Below are 17,036 nucleotides of genomic sequence, written 5' to 3'. Positions count from 1 at the left end.
TTTTTCTTTTTGTAAAATATTGTCAGCAAATATTTTTTTCTGATGTCCTACAGACATAGATTACAAAATATTACATTACATCAGGATACTTACATTAATACACTGTCCCTCTTATATGATTGTTTAAAAATGGATCATTGCTAAATTTCTGGCAGGGCATATGAGAAATCTTACAATTACCATGTCTGCAGAGTTTTTTTACACAAAGCACACATTTACTACTCTTAATTATGCATATTAAGTGCATAATTCACTTATACACAGCAAACTACAATAAAGTTGTATAATAAATATTTATCTCAATAAACTTTAAGAGAACTAAATAAAATACTGACAGGTCTGTTTTTCCTTGCGTGTTTCATGAGACCTCAGATATAATATACAGTGCATTAGAATGAAATGTTGACAGATGCTGCTAAATAAATACCAACAAAAACATTTCGTCTGTACAAATTGCACTTAATACAATGAAATAAAACGATGAAGCTTTTTAAAATATGTTTTATATTAATATAAATATATTACAGGTATGTGGGAGCATCATCTTTACATTTTTTGGATCATCTATGGATATGAATGAGTGGAGGGTGTTCAAGATCAGCAAAACAAAAACTACAGCTTCTAAAAGTAAAGAGATTCTACTTATAATAAACATTAAGCTCAAAGTCACGTGTCAGGTTATACTGTTTAACATGGCTATAACATTAAATTTACTTTATCACGAGCGATAAAAACAATCTGTGATGAAGTCAAACTTATGAACACACCGCAGCAGCCGTTCGCAGCTGAACACAGCCTCTTCCGGTGACGTCACGTTGGCGGGAAGTGGCAGCTGCCGTCATTTTAAATCAACATTTTGTTTCCTCGTGATCTTCCAGCGTCGAGCTCTGATTTCAAAGTGACATGTCGACTTCATCTGTGTCGAAGGTAACGTCCCGTTCTGACGATGCGAGTCCCGCGAACATGGCGTCAGAGTGTGTCTTTGTGTTGTTGTCTCTTTGTGTTGTTGTCTCTTTGTGTTGTTGTTGTTGTTGACTCACGTTGTGGCCGCTGGTGTTTCAGGGCTGTTTCGTTTTCAAACCGAGTTGTAAGAAGAAGAAGAAGCAGCAGCTGAGTTTAGGTGAGTTCTGCTCATGTTCATAACGATCTCTCTGTGTTTAAAGCTGCCACGTGACACATGACTAATACAATGACTTGTACGTTCACGTGTCACTTTGGTTTTACGCCTCCCTCTCTCAAAGTGAATCGTTTTCCATTTTTTTCTACTTTTCATGTTATATAAATAAGAAATATAATGTATAATAGTATTGTATTTATTTTATTTGTATTGAGCTCTATTTCATTTTATTTTATGTTGTCTTTTCATCTCTATATAGTAGTATTGTATTTAATATTTATTTTATTTATATTGAGCTCTATTTTATGTATTTATTTTTCCTTTTCATCTTATTAAATATAATAGCATAGTATTTGATTCTCGATGTATTTATATTGAGCCGGATTCTATTTATTTTTCTTATATTTAATGTACAATCGTTTTGTATAAATTTTTTGAAATATATGTATTTGTAGTTACACAGCGGATAGGACGCCGGAATTTATATTGCGTGTTTAGTTTTCCCATTATTATTCTAATACATTGCTGTTATCACTGAGCTGACATCTGACAAATCAAACGGATATTCTCCACAGAGGAGCATTTCACTGATGGCTGTGAAGGTGCAGAAAACAGTGACGTACGATTCAAACTCTGTCATCTTCTGTGGGAGAAAATCAAAACAGACACAGAGGTAAATATATCAAAAACATCACGTTAAGATCACAGCAAGATACATGTTTATACACTTTGCACTGTTCAACCGATTCTGAACAAACTGCTGTATTCAGTAAGTGAAATGAAGTAAGAACTCTATATTCACTCATATATACTCCTGCATGTAAGGTCTTACAGGATGAACTCAACAGGAAAGTCCTGGACAGTTTGTTGGACTTAGCCAGGAAATGCTCTTCGACTCTTCAACACAGTGACTGGGCGTCAAAGATGAGAGCCAGTGAGATACCGACTGCAGCTCTAGTCCTGGGTACACAGACGTTTACTGACTCTATATTCATCACGCTTTCTCTGTGCCTTTGATTGCTTAATACATTTAGTCTGCCTTGCTTTTCCTACCTTGTTCTCCGCAGGTGTGAACGTCCCAGATCATGATATGACCTTTCAGAGTCTGTCGGAGCAGCTCCAGCAGTCCGTCACTCCTCATGTGGCCTCTGTCCAGGCCAAAGAGTGTGGAAGTAAGAACCTCTGAGGGCGGCAGAGCCTTTCATTTTCATTTAAGAAACTGTTTGCTTTGATACCTCCATGTTTTCACCTGATTGTTTGTTGCTTGGTTAGAAAACAATATTACACAAAAACAACCAAACAGATTTCCTCTGTGGATGGATGTGAAACGTGTCAGGGAAGAACTCGTCAAATTTTGATGCAGATATGAGTCATGGAAATAATAAATGGATCTTCGTGAAACAATCAGGCATATTGAGGGGACTGATATCTGTGAGTCTGTTAGAAAGATCTGAGGATTGCTCTTGGTTGTGTCATTACTTCTGTGACAGTTTGAGCTTCATCATTTCAGCATTGAAGCATTTGATGAAGAGGGTGCTGGAGAGGCTAACGGGCTCAGTTGTGGCCGTGGATGATGAGGAAGAGGAGGAGGCCGAGCAGACGAGTGCACAGCTCCACAAGAGCGCACACTGCTCCCTCAGTACACTCTGCGACTGGTACAACACAAAAGTAAAGGTGAGAATGGAAGGTGTAGCTTAATAAATTAACATCTGTTCAGCTGATATTTAAAAAAAACCAAATGTTTACCTCTATGTCAGAAATCCAGCGGTGGTACTCCAGGAAAAAAGCGAAGCTCTCCAGCCAAAGATGAGCAACAACAGCCTCCTGTCGTAATTATTTTTAAAGACTTGGAGGCTTTCAATCCAAGAGTTCTTCAAAACTTCATCCTCATCTGCAGGTAATAAAGGACCTCCTCTTCACATGTGATTTTAATCATCATTTTATTAAGTCCCTGAACAAATCCACTCTTGCAGCCCCTTCCTTTTCAATTCAACTACAAAGTGAACTATGATTGATCACCTTGTTAGAAATATCTGCTCTAAATAGTTAAATTACTGACAAGAACATTAAAGAATCTTTGACTCGTCTCTTTTCTCTTTTCCTCAGTCTGTACATCGAGCGTCTGCCGCTGATGTTCATCTTCGGTATCGCCACGTCACCCAGCACCATCCAGCACATGCTGCCTCACTCTGTGTCCTCCCTGCTGTGCATAGAGCTCTTCCAGTCCCTGTCCTGTACTCAGCATCTGGCCACAGTCATAGACAAGGTACGTCTTTCACTGAGGGTCAGAACGCTGATCAACCAGCACTATCTTCCCTTCACTCTGCAAAAAGATCCTGAAAGTCATTCACTGCTTTCCTGTATTTCCTTTGTTAATAAACAGGTGATACACAAAGAATGGCTTCTATCATGTGAAGTAATCCACTACACCCCTGTGATAAACCCTGCTGCCTTGTGTCACAAATATTTAAGACTGTATATATTTTTATTTGATGCTTTTTATTGTGAATTGTTTTATTGCGTCCCCCAAGACATACAGTTTATTAAATGTTTTGATAAACATATTACTAGATTATTTAATTTAGAAGTTTATGATATTTTTTTCGTCTCGTCTTTTTCCAGTTGATCCTGACACATCACTTCCCCTTTAAGCTCAATGGTAAAGTGATGCAGGTGCTGATCAGCATTTTCCTCTACCACGATTTCTCAGTGAGAAACTTCATCAAGGGTGTTCAGGTACAGAGTGGCTCCTAAATGCTTCATCAGTCCTCCCTCTGGTTTTGTCGCCTCGTCTGAAGATCTAATTCAGGTGTGTGTTGTGTGTGTTGTGTGTGTGTGTGTGTGTGAACTGTGCAGCTGGCTCTGCTGGAGCACTTTCACTCGCAGCCTCTGAGCGTTTTGTGCTGTAAGAAGAAGGAGGCTCTGCCGAACGTGACCCAGCTCAGTCTCCGCGACTTGGAGAGGATCAGGCAGCTGCCCTCATTCAAGAGGTACAAACACAATTTGTATTTAACCTGTGTGAAGATTTCTTTCTTTATTTCTATGTAGAATTAAAAACCATTCAACATCAAAATTGCTCGGATAACTTAAAATTCATTCAGAATCAGAATTCTTTTATTTGCCAGGTATGTTTGCACATACAGGAAATTGCCTTGGTGTCATTGGTGCACTACTTATGTACATAAAACAACAATATAAAAAACAACAATATGTAAGAAATTGAATAAAATAAAATAGAATAAAATAAAATAAAATAAAGAATATACATATATACATTAACAGATAGTCATAAAGTTTTAAATTGTGTTGTTCGTTTCATGGTTTGCTTTTACCTTTTCAAATGTAAATGACTGAAGTAAGAATGTTTTTCCAGGTATGTAGAGAAGCAGGAACATGAGGAACAGGTTCGTCTGTTGAAGGATGATGGTTATTTAAAGGTACGTTATTTGTTTTATGTCCTCCTGAGGCACTGGAATCCACATATCTGGCCACAATCTAACACCTCGGCTGATCATCTGTTTTCAGGATGTGTGTCAGGGGCTGATAAAAGACCTTCACAAATACCACAAGAACTACTACCCCGTCCTGAGGTGCCTCCACACGCTGACCTCGTCATTACCTCGGTACCCTCTCGGGAAACAGGCATGAACTCTGAGCTCTTTGTCTAAAACAATATTTTTAAAAATGCTTTTGAACCAGCTCTTTTGACTACAACAGCGTTTTGCTCTGTTGATGTACTGCTGTCTGTGCTGCAGATCAGGGAGCTCCATTTAATTTGCCTCGAGAAGAATGTGTGGGAGAATGAGGATTACCAGTCGGCCATGAAGCTTTTGAAGTAAGCCTCTATAATTTATCTGTTTGTTACCAAGAGATAGACTTCAGACATTAAAAGAATATAAATGACATTAACTGCAATCACTTAGATTCCTGCCCACTGTTTTTAACATGCTCTATTTTTGATGTGTTGTGGTTATTGCACCTCCTGGTGGCCAAATTGACTATCATATATAGTAAAAAGCTGTTGAGTCTTCGTGGCTCCCCTGATCAAACCATAGTGTTCCAACAGAATCCCAGTCTGAATCCCAAGTACTGTTCCGTTATAAACTTCCTGTGGGTTTTCCTCTCAGGATGCTGGCGAAAGAAGAGCTGATCACGTTGCTCCAGAGATGTGCAGAGATTGTACAGCTGGCCAAGTCCAAGAAGATGAAGATGGCTCTTATCCAGCTCGAGGAGCTGCTCACCAAATTCAAACAGTTGGACAGTAAGTTGACCTTAATTTATAATAAATGTTAGTGGAATAGGACACGGAAATGTTATGTCTGTACTTCCTCATTCTTGTCATTTGTTTTCATCTTAGCAGCAGCAGCTGTTGAATCCGTCCCTGATGTGGAAGAGAGTTTCACGTCTCCAGTGAAAAACCTTCAGAAGAAAACAGATCTCTTCCAGCTGCAGAAGGTAAGTCATCTGTATTTAAAGAGAACTTATCAACTTCACTGATGTTTATTCGTACTTAAATACATGAACTGCACATGGTCGTGTTTTCCAGACGCTGCTGGAGATGAACGAGTCTCGGAGATCCAAGAGACTCAGTCCGTTTGAGGTTCTACGAAATGAAGCAGTCGATTTTATTGACGGTCTAGTGAAGTAAGACAGATTAGTTTCCCGCTCCACTGAAAGTTTGATGTGAATTTAATACGATAAATTAAAACATTCCAAACATCTCTCTCCCACCCAGGAGTCACCTGTCTCCCCCAGAGTCTCAGACGCTGAACGAAGTCTGCTACTACAGCTCGTCTGCCACTGTGAGACGCCACCTCAACGCTACACCTCGCACCTCCATTCAAGCTGCTCTCAACAGCCCCTACTATTATATTCAGGTACGACTCAAGAGAGGCGACTGGAGGTTACACATGCAGGACCTGAAACTAACCACAAAAAGAGTTTCATATGTTTGTGTGAGACGTGCTTTGGAAGGATCGTAACTCTTGACTCTCCTTACAGAATGACAACCTAAAGACTGAGGACGGGTCGGTCTCTAATGCCGCTCCTGATATCTGCATCGCTTACAAGCTGCACCTGGAGTGCGGCAGACTGATCAACCTCTATGACTGGCTCGAAGTGAGTTATTTATTTTGTAAGCTGATTTCAAGTAACTTAACTTGTAAACAGGGCAACAAACCGCTTTCTGGAAAAACATGTTTGAACCCTTCAACCTTACCTGTTTTTCATTATTGATCCTGACAACTGTCACGTTATTGATCTGAAGTTTAGATATTGGACACGTGCATGAACATGTTTGTTTGTTTCCAGGCCTACGCCACTGTGGTTTCTGCTGCAGAGGGTAACGAACCAGATTCTGAGGATTTTGGGAAAGTGGATCAAGTCAAACAGTATCCTTCCATGATGGTTTTTCCCCCCCATCATGCTTCCTTGTTTCATACTGTCTTAACTTTTAATTCTGTGGGTGATTTCACATTAAGCAAACAGTCAATCGTCAGCACTAATTCGTAGGAAGTCTTGTTGTGTCGGTGCAAACTATAAAATGCAAACAGATTGTGATGAAGATTTGAGAGAAGACCGACACTGAGGTCAATACTATTTGCTCTACATGTAACACGTCAGTTCCCATCTTGACTTGAGTAGTTTTGACATGAGGATGTTGTAGTTCAGGATTTATTAACGCATGCTGTAGTTTCATCCACTTTTCAGAAACTTTTGTTCCTCATCTTCGCTTCCAGTGCTCGTTTCATCCGAGCCGTATCGGAACTCGAATTTCTGGGATTCATCAAGTCCACCAAGCAGAAGACGGACCACGTGGCTCGACTCACCTGGGGAGGCTGCTGACCACTCTGAAAGAAAAGTCCTGAGCGTCTGTGGATGCTGTTTCTGTTTGCTCGAGCTCTTATCAAGTGGGAGTTGGATCCGTCTTTCATAATGTTTTTTTTCTGATAATAAAAGATATGTGGTGAATGTCTATGAATATTTGTATTTATAACTTTGGGAGAAATAACCTCTAACTAAATGCTCCTTTTATATCTTAGGATTCAGATCTTATATTCTGTGTCCAAAAGAAGGGAATATAGTTCCATCTTACTTGAGGTGTCTGGAAGTAGGTCGCCGTATTAAGAAAAAGGAATTCGGACATTCCGAGAACATAGTCGTAACGTTACATGTTACACATTACATATTACTTTCAGGAAATAAGCTGAACTCGTGCTCACAGGCGTTCCACCCCTGGATTCTAATTATTCCTGATTTCATAGTTTCTTGAGAAACTACTTTTGAATAACCAACGCCAACCTCGGTCAACCACCACCAAACATTTCCTCAGCAAAGGATGCAATTTCCTCCAAGTCATTGTGGTTCTTTCTACAGACTAGACAAAGTCTAGACAGCATTTGTAGAGTCCTATTTCTGCTAATGTGCTGATGAGTCAAAAGATTAAGTATTTTGTTATTTGTCAAACTTATACTTAAGAATAACTTATGCTTCAAGTTCCTCATTTTGATGCAGGCAACAGACTGATCTGATGGTCCCTCTATAAAATGGTTACTTTTTTATAATGTTATATCTTACAGTATTACAATTTTATTTTCACAAAATACCAACCTCTAAATCCCAGTTTTCCCCCTTTAAGTGGCTGTTATACTCCATCATACTGGAGGAAATCTGAATTCAGCATTTCCCTTATTCTATAGGAGGTGCAGCTTGAATACATGTGCAAAGTCTACAGTTAATTGGAAAACTGATCATTGCAATCGGGAAAAGTTTTCCTACAGTTCAGTGGTAACAGATTACATGAGGGGACGAGCTTTAACAAGTACCATCCTAAGGAGAAGCTTGGTTGTGAAAGCACCTTACAAAGAAATAAAACCATTTCAGGTATTGATCATGCACCACTATGATTCTGAACTCTTAAAAGATTTATTGTTTTTTTCCCAATAAGTACATTGGTTTCAAAATGATACCAGCAAAACAAATGTCAAAATAAATAAAACACTGGTAGGGAGAGAAAAAAAATTTGCCCACGTTATTCTCAATTTAAAAAGCGATGAACAGAGGACGAACTGCAAACATTCTCCCTGTTCAGTCGCGTTTCTTCCACTTCCTTTCAGATTGACCAGCAAACCTTGTTTTAAACTCTGCGCTGCTTTATCGTATTTACATGTAACAAAGAGAAACAAGTGACAAAGCCTGGAATGCTGGGAATCATTACAAAAGTGAGATAACTGTAGATACGTACAGCAGGAGGAACATAGGCCACTGGTAGAGATAGGGTCCATTCATTTACATTAGGACCTAGTTGCTTACAACAGAGTGGTAACAACTGACAACAGCTTCATATAAACCTTTGCCCAAAGACAGAAATATGGCACAGTAAGAAAAGTTTGATTTAAACTAGCTAAACTGAATCTCTTACAATGATGAGCATTTTTTTCTTTCTTTCTTGAAATATCACATGACAGCTTGCAGCAAGAGGAGGCCGTCTTGCAGACTTTTCTGTGTCCCACTCAGGAAACATCTGGAGCGGAGGGAGATGAGACAAAAACAGAAAAACCACATTTGTTACTTTTAAACTTCAAAGAGACGGAGCTCACACTGAGACCTGATGCTTTGTCACGTTTAGTCATTACACGAAACACGAGCCTGTCAAACTCTGACGTAATGAAAATAACTCACAGCTCGCAGGTTGCTCCCCGAATCGTCGCATTAACTGATCATGTGTGAACTTCACAAAGGTGTCATATTGTTCTGAAAATCACAGGAAATCAACATGTTAAGACTTAAACGCAACTTCCATCATTGAATCGTGTTCAATCTTAAAATGTTCTCAGAAACTAATTTAAAAACAACAGCCCAGTTCACCAATGACTCTTAATCCATCCTAATTTGAAAAAAGATTTATAAGGCCACGAACAGGAAGACAATTTTCATAGATTCATAGACTTTTATAATGAAAACGAAATATTTGCTTGTTAAAGAGAATATCGACAGAATATTTTGATTTTACAGCTTTTGGGTTTTTATCAAACTGTCAGGCAATCTGTTTAAGAAATACACTTTGAAAACTTAGATATTATCGTTGTTTCCAATAAAGGAATGAATTTAGTTTACCGGCATTAGTGACTTGATCCATAACATACACTATCACATTACATCCATATTTGCTTGTTACTACAACACATTGAGAGAATGTCTAGATTTCAGACGTTTATATTTTGACAACCTATCAGACAGTTTACAGTCACTAGTTTAACATATGAATATGGATTTTGGTGACGTTATAGTCATCATTTTAAATAGATTATATAATGAACTTAGTTTACTTACATTTGTGACTACAATATAAATTAAATGAACCCTCGTTCCCGATCACTATCAGGTGTAGGAGACAGAGGAAGTGCTTCAGTTATTAATTGTCTTCATGAAAAACCTTATTAACATCCTCTAATTTAACTATGAGGAAGTAAAACTAAGTGTGTTACCTTGTAACTGGGTTTCTCTGATGAATGTTTTCTTACTCTGAACATACAAACCTGCCAGTTTCGAGGTCATGGTCTCCTCGTATTCTTCCCGCACCTTCTCTTCCCTTTCTTTCAGCAGGCGTTCACAGATCATTCCAACTTGTCTGAGGGTGAATAACGGCTGTTCTTTTCTAGTGGGAGAAACACCTCCGGAGGACGTTCCTGCACAAATCGAGCAAAGACCCTGAGAATCACTGTGAGTGTGTAGCGTTTGTGATCAAGTCATTACGTGTCACAGTAACAGTGTCAGCTATAGGCATGGTGTTTAACCTGCTAACCTGGCATGCTGGAAACATTCATAGTAGACGACTGGGGTGGGGACTCTGGAGAATAGCAGCACTCTGACTGTTGGTAGCCTCCATCTAGATGCTTCCTCTTTTGAATGCGTTTGTACTCCTGCTTGATGCTGTTGAGGATTTGTTCTGGAAGGACAAACGAACACAATCAACACAATAAGTGCATCAGTGAAGACAATAAAGGATTCACATTATCACAGGGAAGCATAGCTGTCTTCTGGTTAGTGGTAGTGAGGCTCAACATGTTGCTAAAGCCTTTCAGCCAGCAGGCCAACACCATACCTGCACTAAGTCTGGACGATGACTCCCCAAATGGCGAGGGCTCCATGCTAAGATACTTCCTAGGGGACGAGGACGACGGGGCCACGGGGATGCATCTTCGTCGTTTGGGTGAAGCGGGACTCATCAGTGGGTCGAAATCCATGGTCCTCTTCAGGGTGGCTCCACACGCCATGACTTTAGTTTGTTAAAGGGAGGAGGAGGAGGAGGAGGAGGGAGAGGAAAGGGGGGTGCAAAAATACCGAAACAAGACAATAATGAAGTGACAACACGGGTGATCGCACAGAGCTGTTAGTCGCGGCTCCTTTTTAATGTGTTGAGCCGGTTCCGACGCGAATTGTCCCGCTGGGGTCAGATCGTTCCGCGGAGGAGCACACGCCAGGAATACTGCGCAGCTGAGGCTTTAGATGTCTGCTAGCAGGCTAACGCTAGCCGCGCTCGCTAGCCAACAATCAAAAAGAAAACAAAGCTAACGTTAGCTCTGGCCGCCGCCGCTCGGACCCTGCGCTGCGCTGCACGTTTGTAAATAAAGCCGCTTCTTACCTGTCGCTGGAGGGAGAAACTATTCCGTTCCACAGCGGCCGACCCCTCGGGTTGTTGTGAAAGTTGCGTTCCAAAAGTTGCAGCGACGAGCCGCCAGCTGCGGGCCGACAGTTCGCTGTTAGATAGCGGAGCTAGCTAGAGATAGCGGGGCTAGCTAACACAACTCCTGCTGCTTGTTTTTCATACGGGGCTGTCGGCTTCTCCGCTCTGTGACGTCACGTGTGAAACCCACCGCAATGCATACTGGGTCCCACAGCGAGACAGTCGAGGGGAATTAAAGTTTGACGTCGTAGAAAATATGAAGTTCACAGTTTAGATTGAATTAATTAATTTAATTTACAACCATTGATATTATTTGCCACCAGCAGGATCAATACATTGAGAATAATGAATCAATAATAATAATGATAATGTGTTCTTGTCCCCACAGGAGGGCAGTGTCACACATATAATACAGATAAACTAGTGATATCTATATTTCTATGACAGTTATGTAAAGTTGTTGCACTAAAAAATATTTTCAAGGCTGAAATGACGTAAGAACAAAAAAATGTGGTTTGAACAAAAAGTCTCAGCAACATCCTGCTCATACCTCACCTCAAGAAATATATAACCTTAAACAAATCATGTTCATTTTAATTTTGCCTCAATGTTGAGAAAACTCAATATACTTATATTTCAACTTATATTTATATGACACAAAATAATGTCACCACAAGAAATATATAAACCCCCCCAAAAATGATTTTCCTTCTACATTATACAAAATGACGTTCCTTTGTCAATATATGTTTTAAAATGTGCTTAAAATGATCTCAGAATAAAAACATGTGGACAAAGTGCATATAGCTTGGCTTCATGCTCTTAACTCCCCTCAAGCAATATAAATACAACCGAAAATACGCTCACTTTAATTTAGCTTCATTGTTGTGAAACCATTCATTTGTCAAATTTAATGTTGCTGCATTGTCCCCCTTCACTGAATTACTCATAACTCATGTCCCATCAGTAAAACCAGAGCCGTTGACGAGGGGTCAGAAGTACACACACACACACACACACACACATCTTATCTTATCAATAAAATCAGCTGCAGGCGGTTTTGTGTGGGTTTGTCATTTTTCACATTTTTTAATGAAAAGAACCAGGAATGCTGAAAACACTTACGACAAAAATAGACAAATGTCATATATTCGTGGAACTCATGTTTTGGCTTATACACACCTTTAAGGAACACAGTGGCACAATGGACACCTCACAAGAACATGGCAGTGAAGCTTCACACAAAATGCTAACTGTATTATAAGCACGAGTAATAAGCAGCTATGTAACATTCCCAAGTCACTGAAGTTCTGATTTGATCAAAAAGACATTTAGGTTTCAGTATGACTCAATATTTTTGCTTTGCTAAGCACAGTAAAGAAAAACTAAAGTAAAACTCAATAGAATGCTAGATTTCACAATATCATGGTTTTACAAAATCATCAGTAGCTGATTTCAAATCACTAATGGGATGCTAATCTTACTTACAAGCTATCGTTGCATGACGGCTGACACAGTTTCTGTTTGCATTACTGCCACAATATTAGTGTGATAGAATGTGAAAAAACCTAAAGTACAAAAATTAAATTACAAATTCTACCTTTAAGCTGAAATCTGTAAAAAGAAAGTCAAACTACATTAAACATTACAGAACATGTTGTTGGACATAGTAGTTGGGAATACGATTGTATTATTTCCTGAATGAAATAATCAAGTTGGCCTTTTTTTCTCAGTCTTGTGCGACCTAACAAACCACGTCTCAGTAGTAACGACAGAGGAAAACAGTTTTGTGTTAATATCACAGATTTAAAGCGATAACAAGTCTGTTTCTCATGTTTTGGCACATTTCACAGTCACAGAGAGTGCACTAGAGGGTCGGGGCTGTTCTACACCATCTTTATTTCACACTTGTAGCAGAGCAGAGCAGCTCGTCTCTCAAACAGCCTCTGCAGTGTGAGCCTCCGTCACTCCAGAAACAGTAACCCGGGCTACTTTCACTTGGGTGTTTCCACAGCCGGCTCCATCTTTCCCCGCCCCGCCTGCTGTGCCTCTCATGCTCCTGCTGTTCCAGTCGCTCTCAGCGCTGTTGTCCAGGGGCTGCGTCGCTCCCCAGCACATATGGCAGATGTTGAGGAAGGCCCTGCGCAGGTCCTTGCTCCTCATGGCGTAGATTACAGGGTTGATGGTGGAGTTGAGCAGGCACAGCATGCTGCAAAAGGCAAACACGGTCTTGATGAAGTCGTTCACCTTCCCAAAGAGGTCGTAGACCATGATGGTGAGCAGCGGGCCCCAGCAGATGATGAGGGCCACCAGGATAAGAACCAGGGTTTTGGCCAGGCGGAGGTCCATGCGGGCTTGCTCGGGCCTCATTGTCTGAACTTTCGTCCCCTCCGCGGTGTAGACAATCACACTCCTCTGAGAGCTGCGGCTCAGCATGCGGACAGCGTGGTGGTGGGACTTCCAGAGGATGAACATGTAGGCGTAGATGATGAACAGCACCAAGATGGTCGTCATGCTGATCCAGAACATAAGGTACTTCTTGTCGATGAGAGGGAAGATGTGAGAGCAGACGGAGTTGAGACGCTTGCAGTTCCAGCCCAGCAGCGGCAGCAGCGAGATGACAATGGAGATCATCCACATCATACTGAAGGCAACGATTGCTTTAGTCTTTGTGACAATGCGCTTGTACGACATGGGCCTGTGGATGGAAATGTATCGGTCGATTGCGGTGAGAAACAAACTTCCTACAGAGGCGGTGAAGGAGGCGATGACCCCTGCCAGCTTGAAGAGGAAGATATTGGGGCTGTCCTTCCTGTGGAGCACATGGAAATCCAGGAAGCTGTAGACAAAAATGATGCTTCCGATCAGATCAGCCACAGCCAGACTGGCTATGAAGTGGTATGAAGGCCGCGACCGGAGCGTCTGAGAGTGCAGGATCACGCACAGCACCATGAGGTTCTCCAGCACCGTGAACGTGCCCAGGGTGAGTGCCAAGATGGCGACAGCGAGCTGCTGACCAGGAGTCAAAATCATAAAGCACTCCATGTTATCGGCAAAGTCCTCTCCACACTGTGCCGCTCCACCGCTATCCACAGACGTGCCATTAGCAGGTAAAAGGTCTGATACGTTGGTGGGGAAGATGGCAGAGAGACCTCTGTAGAGGACCTCCTTATTTCCAGAGACAAGTCCAGAGAGCGAGTGGCCGATGGAGGCGGGTTGAGGTTTCTCAAAGTGGAACTTGCTCTTGATCAGGGTCGAGTCAAGGGAGGGGTCGTCATAGCTGGCGTCGTTGGAGCCGAGATACTGGACACCTGTTGTTAACGTGCTCATGGTGGTGCCTGCTATCCTGTGCAAAGCCAACTTCATGACTGGTTTGTAGCTGCAGAGATGCTCAGTGGAGACGTGTGTGGTCAAACCGCATTAGAGCCGAGCAACGGGACATCTAAGAAGAAAAAAATGAACAAAAAATATTTCCATGAAGGCTTCAGTCAAAAATAAACACACCCAGATATATTTAAAATTTAAATATATATAAATCAGATTACTTTGAGATCCATTAATATTTATGGATGATAAATACGGTGGAGAATGAATTTGTTGCTGGCAGACATGATGGGAATCTGTGTATCAACCAGCTGACTCCAGAGCAGATGCATCCCAGACAATAGTGGGAAAGTGAACAGTTGATGACAAACCTGTGCAGCCTCAGGGGAAATCACTGCATTAAGTATGTAGGACAGCCAGGGCTTTCTTATTAATTAAAGTAGGTCATTACTTTTTTAATTCAATAATCATTGGAATAATGAAGCATCAAGGGAGAAACTAAACAGAGAGTGTACATACAGTCTGCCCAATGATCCATTTAATTATGATATTAACGAATTAATTAAGTGTTTTTAAAGGGATGGGGGGTGGAACAAGATGTTTAATTTTGAAGAAGACAACAGTGTTGTTTCTCAATTAAAAAGCTGAAGGACGAAACATGTTTAAGTTTAAAATACAAATAAAACAGGTTTCATGGTTCCTCAATTAAAAGCTGCACGCACAATCTGGAGCAACAACCAATGAAAAAGACGCAAAATTAAAACAGAAGTGAAAAATATAAAAAGGAGACACTGAGTGAAAAGTAGTAATAAGAAACGTACCTTGATTCCCTCAGTACAAACATCGATCCACGACGCGAGGAAAAGCTGTTGAAGTGGGAGTGAACCAGTGTCCAGTCCCAGCGGCTCCAATTCAAATGCAGCAGCTACACTTGTTGTTTTTTAGATGCTTTTCAGGAGGAATCATCAGATGATGACAAACCAGAGACTGTCAGTGTCAACTAGGAAGCGGACAGGCAGCCGGTGTGTGTGTGAAGGAGTGCGTGCGTGTGTGTGTGTGTGTGTGTGTGAGCGGTTATAAGGCTTTGTGCGCCTGCTGGTCACGTGGTCCGAGGTGTTGGAGCGCAGGAGGAAGCTCAGCATCGTCTACACCTATTAATTAATTAATTAATTAGTTTATGAATTCATATATTGATTCATTTGAGAACAGAACAACTGCTGCAATTAAAAAATAACAATAATAATAATATATATATATATATATATATATATATATATATATATATATATATATAATAACGTGTGTGTGTGTAAGTATGGCATATACACAGCATGACTAGCTATTATTTAAGATTTTATATTACTACATATATGAATATATCATATTGTTATGTCAATTGTATTATTTATATTATTATTATTTGGATGATAGATATGAACCTCTATCTCTCTCTCTCGCTCTCTCTGTCTCTCTCTCTGTATATATGTTTTATACATATATACATGTGTGCGTTGGTGTGTGTGTGACTGCACAGCGGACCATTCTGCATATAACATTTGGCATACAACACAGTCATTTCACATTATAATATTGCCATTCTTCACTTAGTAAAAGACATGAACGTTATTTTCATATTGATAAAGAGATGAAACATAGGCCTATATTTTGGTGCCATTTTAAAGTGTGACTAAAAGTCCACCCTGAGCACCTCCACTCTTCATCTATTTATTTACTGCAGTACACACACCATGTGGTCTGAGTCCTCTTCTCATCCTCCACAGCTGCACAATTATTTCCACTACGCTCTCCCAGAGGAGCTCTCTCCCAAATTACATGTATCTTGTTGTGGAAAATACATGACATTTGGCGATGCAACATCATGGGAAAACAATGAAAGGCGCGGCACATAATGCCAGTGCCTCCAGTTTTGGCAGAACAGAGGAGGCTGTAGAGTCATCCAACTAATTATTGCACACTTGTTATGCTGCACTTGAAGCACGTTCAAACAGCCATTGATCATTTGTGGCAGAGCAGTACATCCAATATGTCCTTTTTATGAAGACGTTTACACAGACACTGTAAGTGAGATGTCTTAGGCATCATCTGTAAAGGATTCAGATATATGTAAAGTGGCGTCTGATCGCGGCTCTCTGTTTTCTTTTTGATAAAGTTTGGGGTTTAGTCCTGAAAGAGTGTTGCAATCCACATGCATGACAAAGATCATCGACATTATTTCATTGTCGTTGTGGACACAGCTCCAGTGAGGGAGAGATTTCACAGACGAAGGGAAGGCCTCTGTGTGTCACAACCACATGTAGACGTTCAGTTCCCCTAAATCATCTTCCGCTGTGTGGACCGAGCAGTAATGGGCGGCTGCTGCTGCATTGTGTGTGCATTGCATTGCTGCATGTCCATCTGTCTTCACTGTTGATTTAGACTGATTGATTCATGAAAAACAACACAATGCATGTCATTCACGATTGATCCTTCCCCTTCCATAGTTCAGTGGCTGTTATGGAATCATCAGTCGCAGGAGACACTGGCTCTTGTCGTGCAAAAATTGAAACTTTCAAACAATACTGTTATATTTGGTTGCATGTCCAAAGTCAGAGATGTTCATCCATCTTGAAATATATACTGAATACATGGACATAGTTTCCAGACAAGACTCTGTGCAGCAGGCTGTCTGTCTCTGATGTGTTCGTGTCAAGGTGTTGGTAGATGGCAGAGTGTGTGGGGAAGGAGGGGAGGGTGGCTGAGGAGGAATGATGCATAAACAGAGGAGAGAAGTTGCGGGCGAACAATGACAGCTCTTAACCGTTCCCTAATCTGCCACTTCCATATTCTGTTTCTCTCTTGAGGCTGGAGACGCAGACTGACACTGCAGAGCAAAGAGAAAATGCCCAAATA

The 17,036-nt window shown here is 40.8% G+C and overlaps 3 protein-coding genes across 4 annotated transcripts; 1 reads left to right on the top strand and 2 right to left on the bottom strand.

Annotated features, from left to right (window-relative positions):
- Positions 1-779: 779 nt before the first annotated feature.
- orc3 (origin recognition complex, subunit 3) lies at positions 780-7,091 on the top strand. 2 transcript variants are annotated; one of them, XM_020084574.2, is made up of 20 exons: positions 780-927; positions 1,063-1,120; positions 1,693-1,790; positions 1,943-2,081; positions 2,185-2,289; positions 2,628-2,791; positions 2,875-3,014; positions 3,224-3,383; positions 3,740-3,853; positions 3,974-4,107; positions 4,491-4,554; positions 4,643-4,759; positions 4,873-4,952; positions 5,245-5,378; positions 5,478-5,572; positions 5,664-5,761; positions 5,853-5,994; positions 6,119-6,235; positions 6,428-6,507; positions 6,856-7,091. In XM_020084574.2, the coding sequence occupies exons 1-20, from the start codon at positions 904-906 to the stop codon at positions 6,959-6,961; spliced, it is 2,169 nt and encodes a 722-aa protein (XP_019940133.2). In that variant the 5' UTR covers positions 780-903; the 3' UTR covers positions 6,962-7,091. The 2 variants fall into 2 exon arrangements, with proteins under 2 accessions (XP_019940133.2, XP_019940132.2); XM_020084573.2 differs by having other exon boundaries at positions 5,475-5,572.
- Positions 7,092-8,022: 931 nt separating this feature from the next.
- Positions 8,023-11,005, bottom strand: LOC109628245 (akirin-2). The gene is made up of 6 exons (XM_020085261.2): positions 10,761-11,005; positions 10,221-10,394; positions 9,921-10,064; positions 9,655-9,804; positions 8,798-8,869; positions 8,023-8,639 (listed from the first exon to the last, which is right to left on the bottom strand). Exons 2-6 carry the CDS (start codon positions 10,390-10,392, stop codon positions 8,629-8,631), a joined length of 549 nt encoding a protein of 182 aa, XP_019940820.1. The 5' UTR covers positions 10,393-10,394; positions 10,761-11,005; the 3' UTR covers positions 8,023-8,628.
- An 855-nt stretch (positions 11,006-11,860) lies between these two features.
- LOC109628000 (cannabinoid receptor type 1B-like) lies at positions 11,861-15,089 on the bottom strand. Its single transcript, XM_020084850.2, has 2 exons — positions 14,948-15,089; positions 11,861-14,244 (listed from the first exon to the last, which is right to left on the bottom strand). The coding sequence occupies exon 2, from the start codon at positions 14,166-14,168 to the stop codon at positions 12,738-12,740; it is 1,431 nt and encodes a 476-aa protein (XP_019940409.2). The 5' UTR covers positions 14,169-14,244; positions 14,948-15,089; the 3' UTR covers positions 11,861-12,737.
- Between the last annotated feature and the right edge of the window lie 1,947 nt (positions 15,090-17,036).

This window comes from Paralichthys olivaceus, chromosome 12 (assembly GCF_024713975.1).
Source record: "Paralichthys olivaceus isolate ysfri-2021 chromosome 12, ASM2471397v2, whole genome shotgun sequence".
Classification (NCBI taxonomy): Eukaryota; Metazoa; Chordata; class Actinopteri; order Pleuronectiformes; family Paralichthyidae; genus Paralichthys; species Paralichthys olivaceus.
Note: the sequence above shows the minus strand (reverse complement) of the source record. Positions and strands in the feature narration are given on the sequence as shown.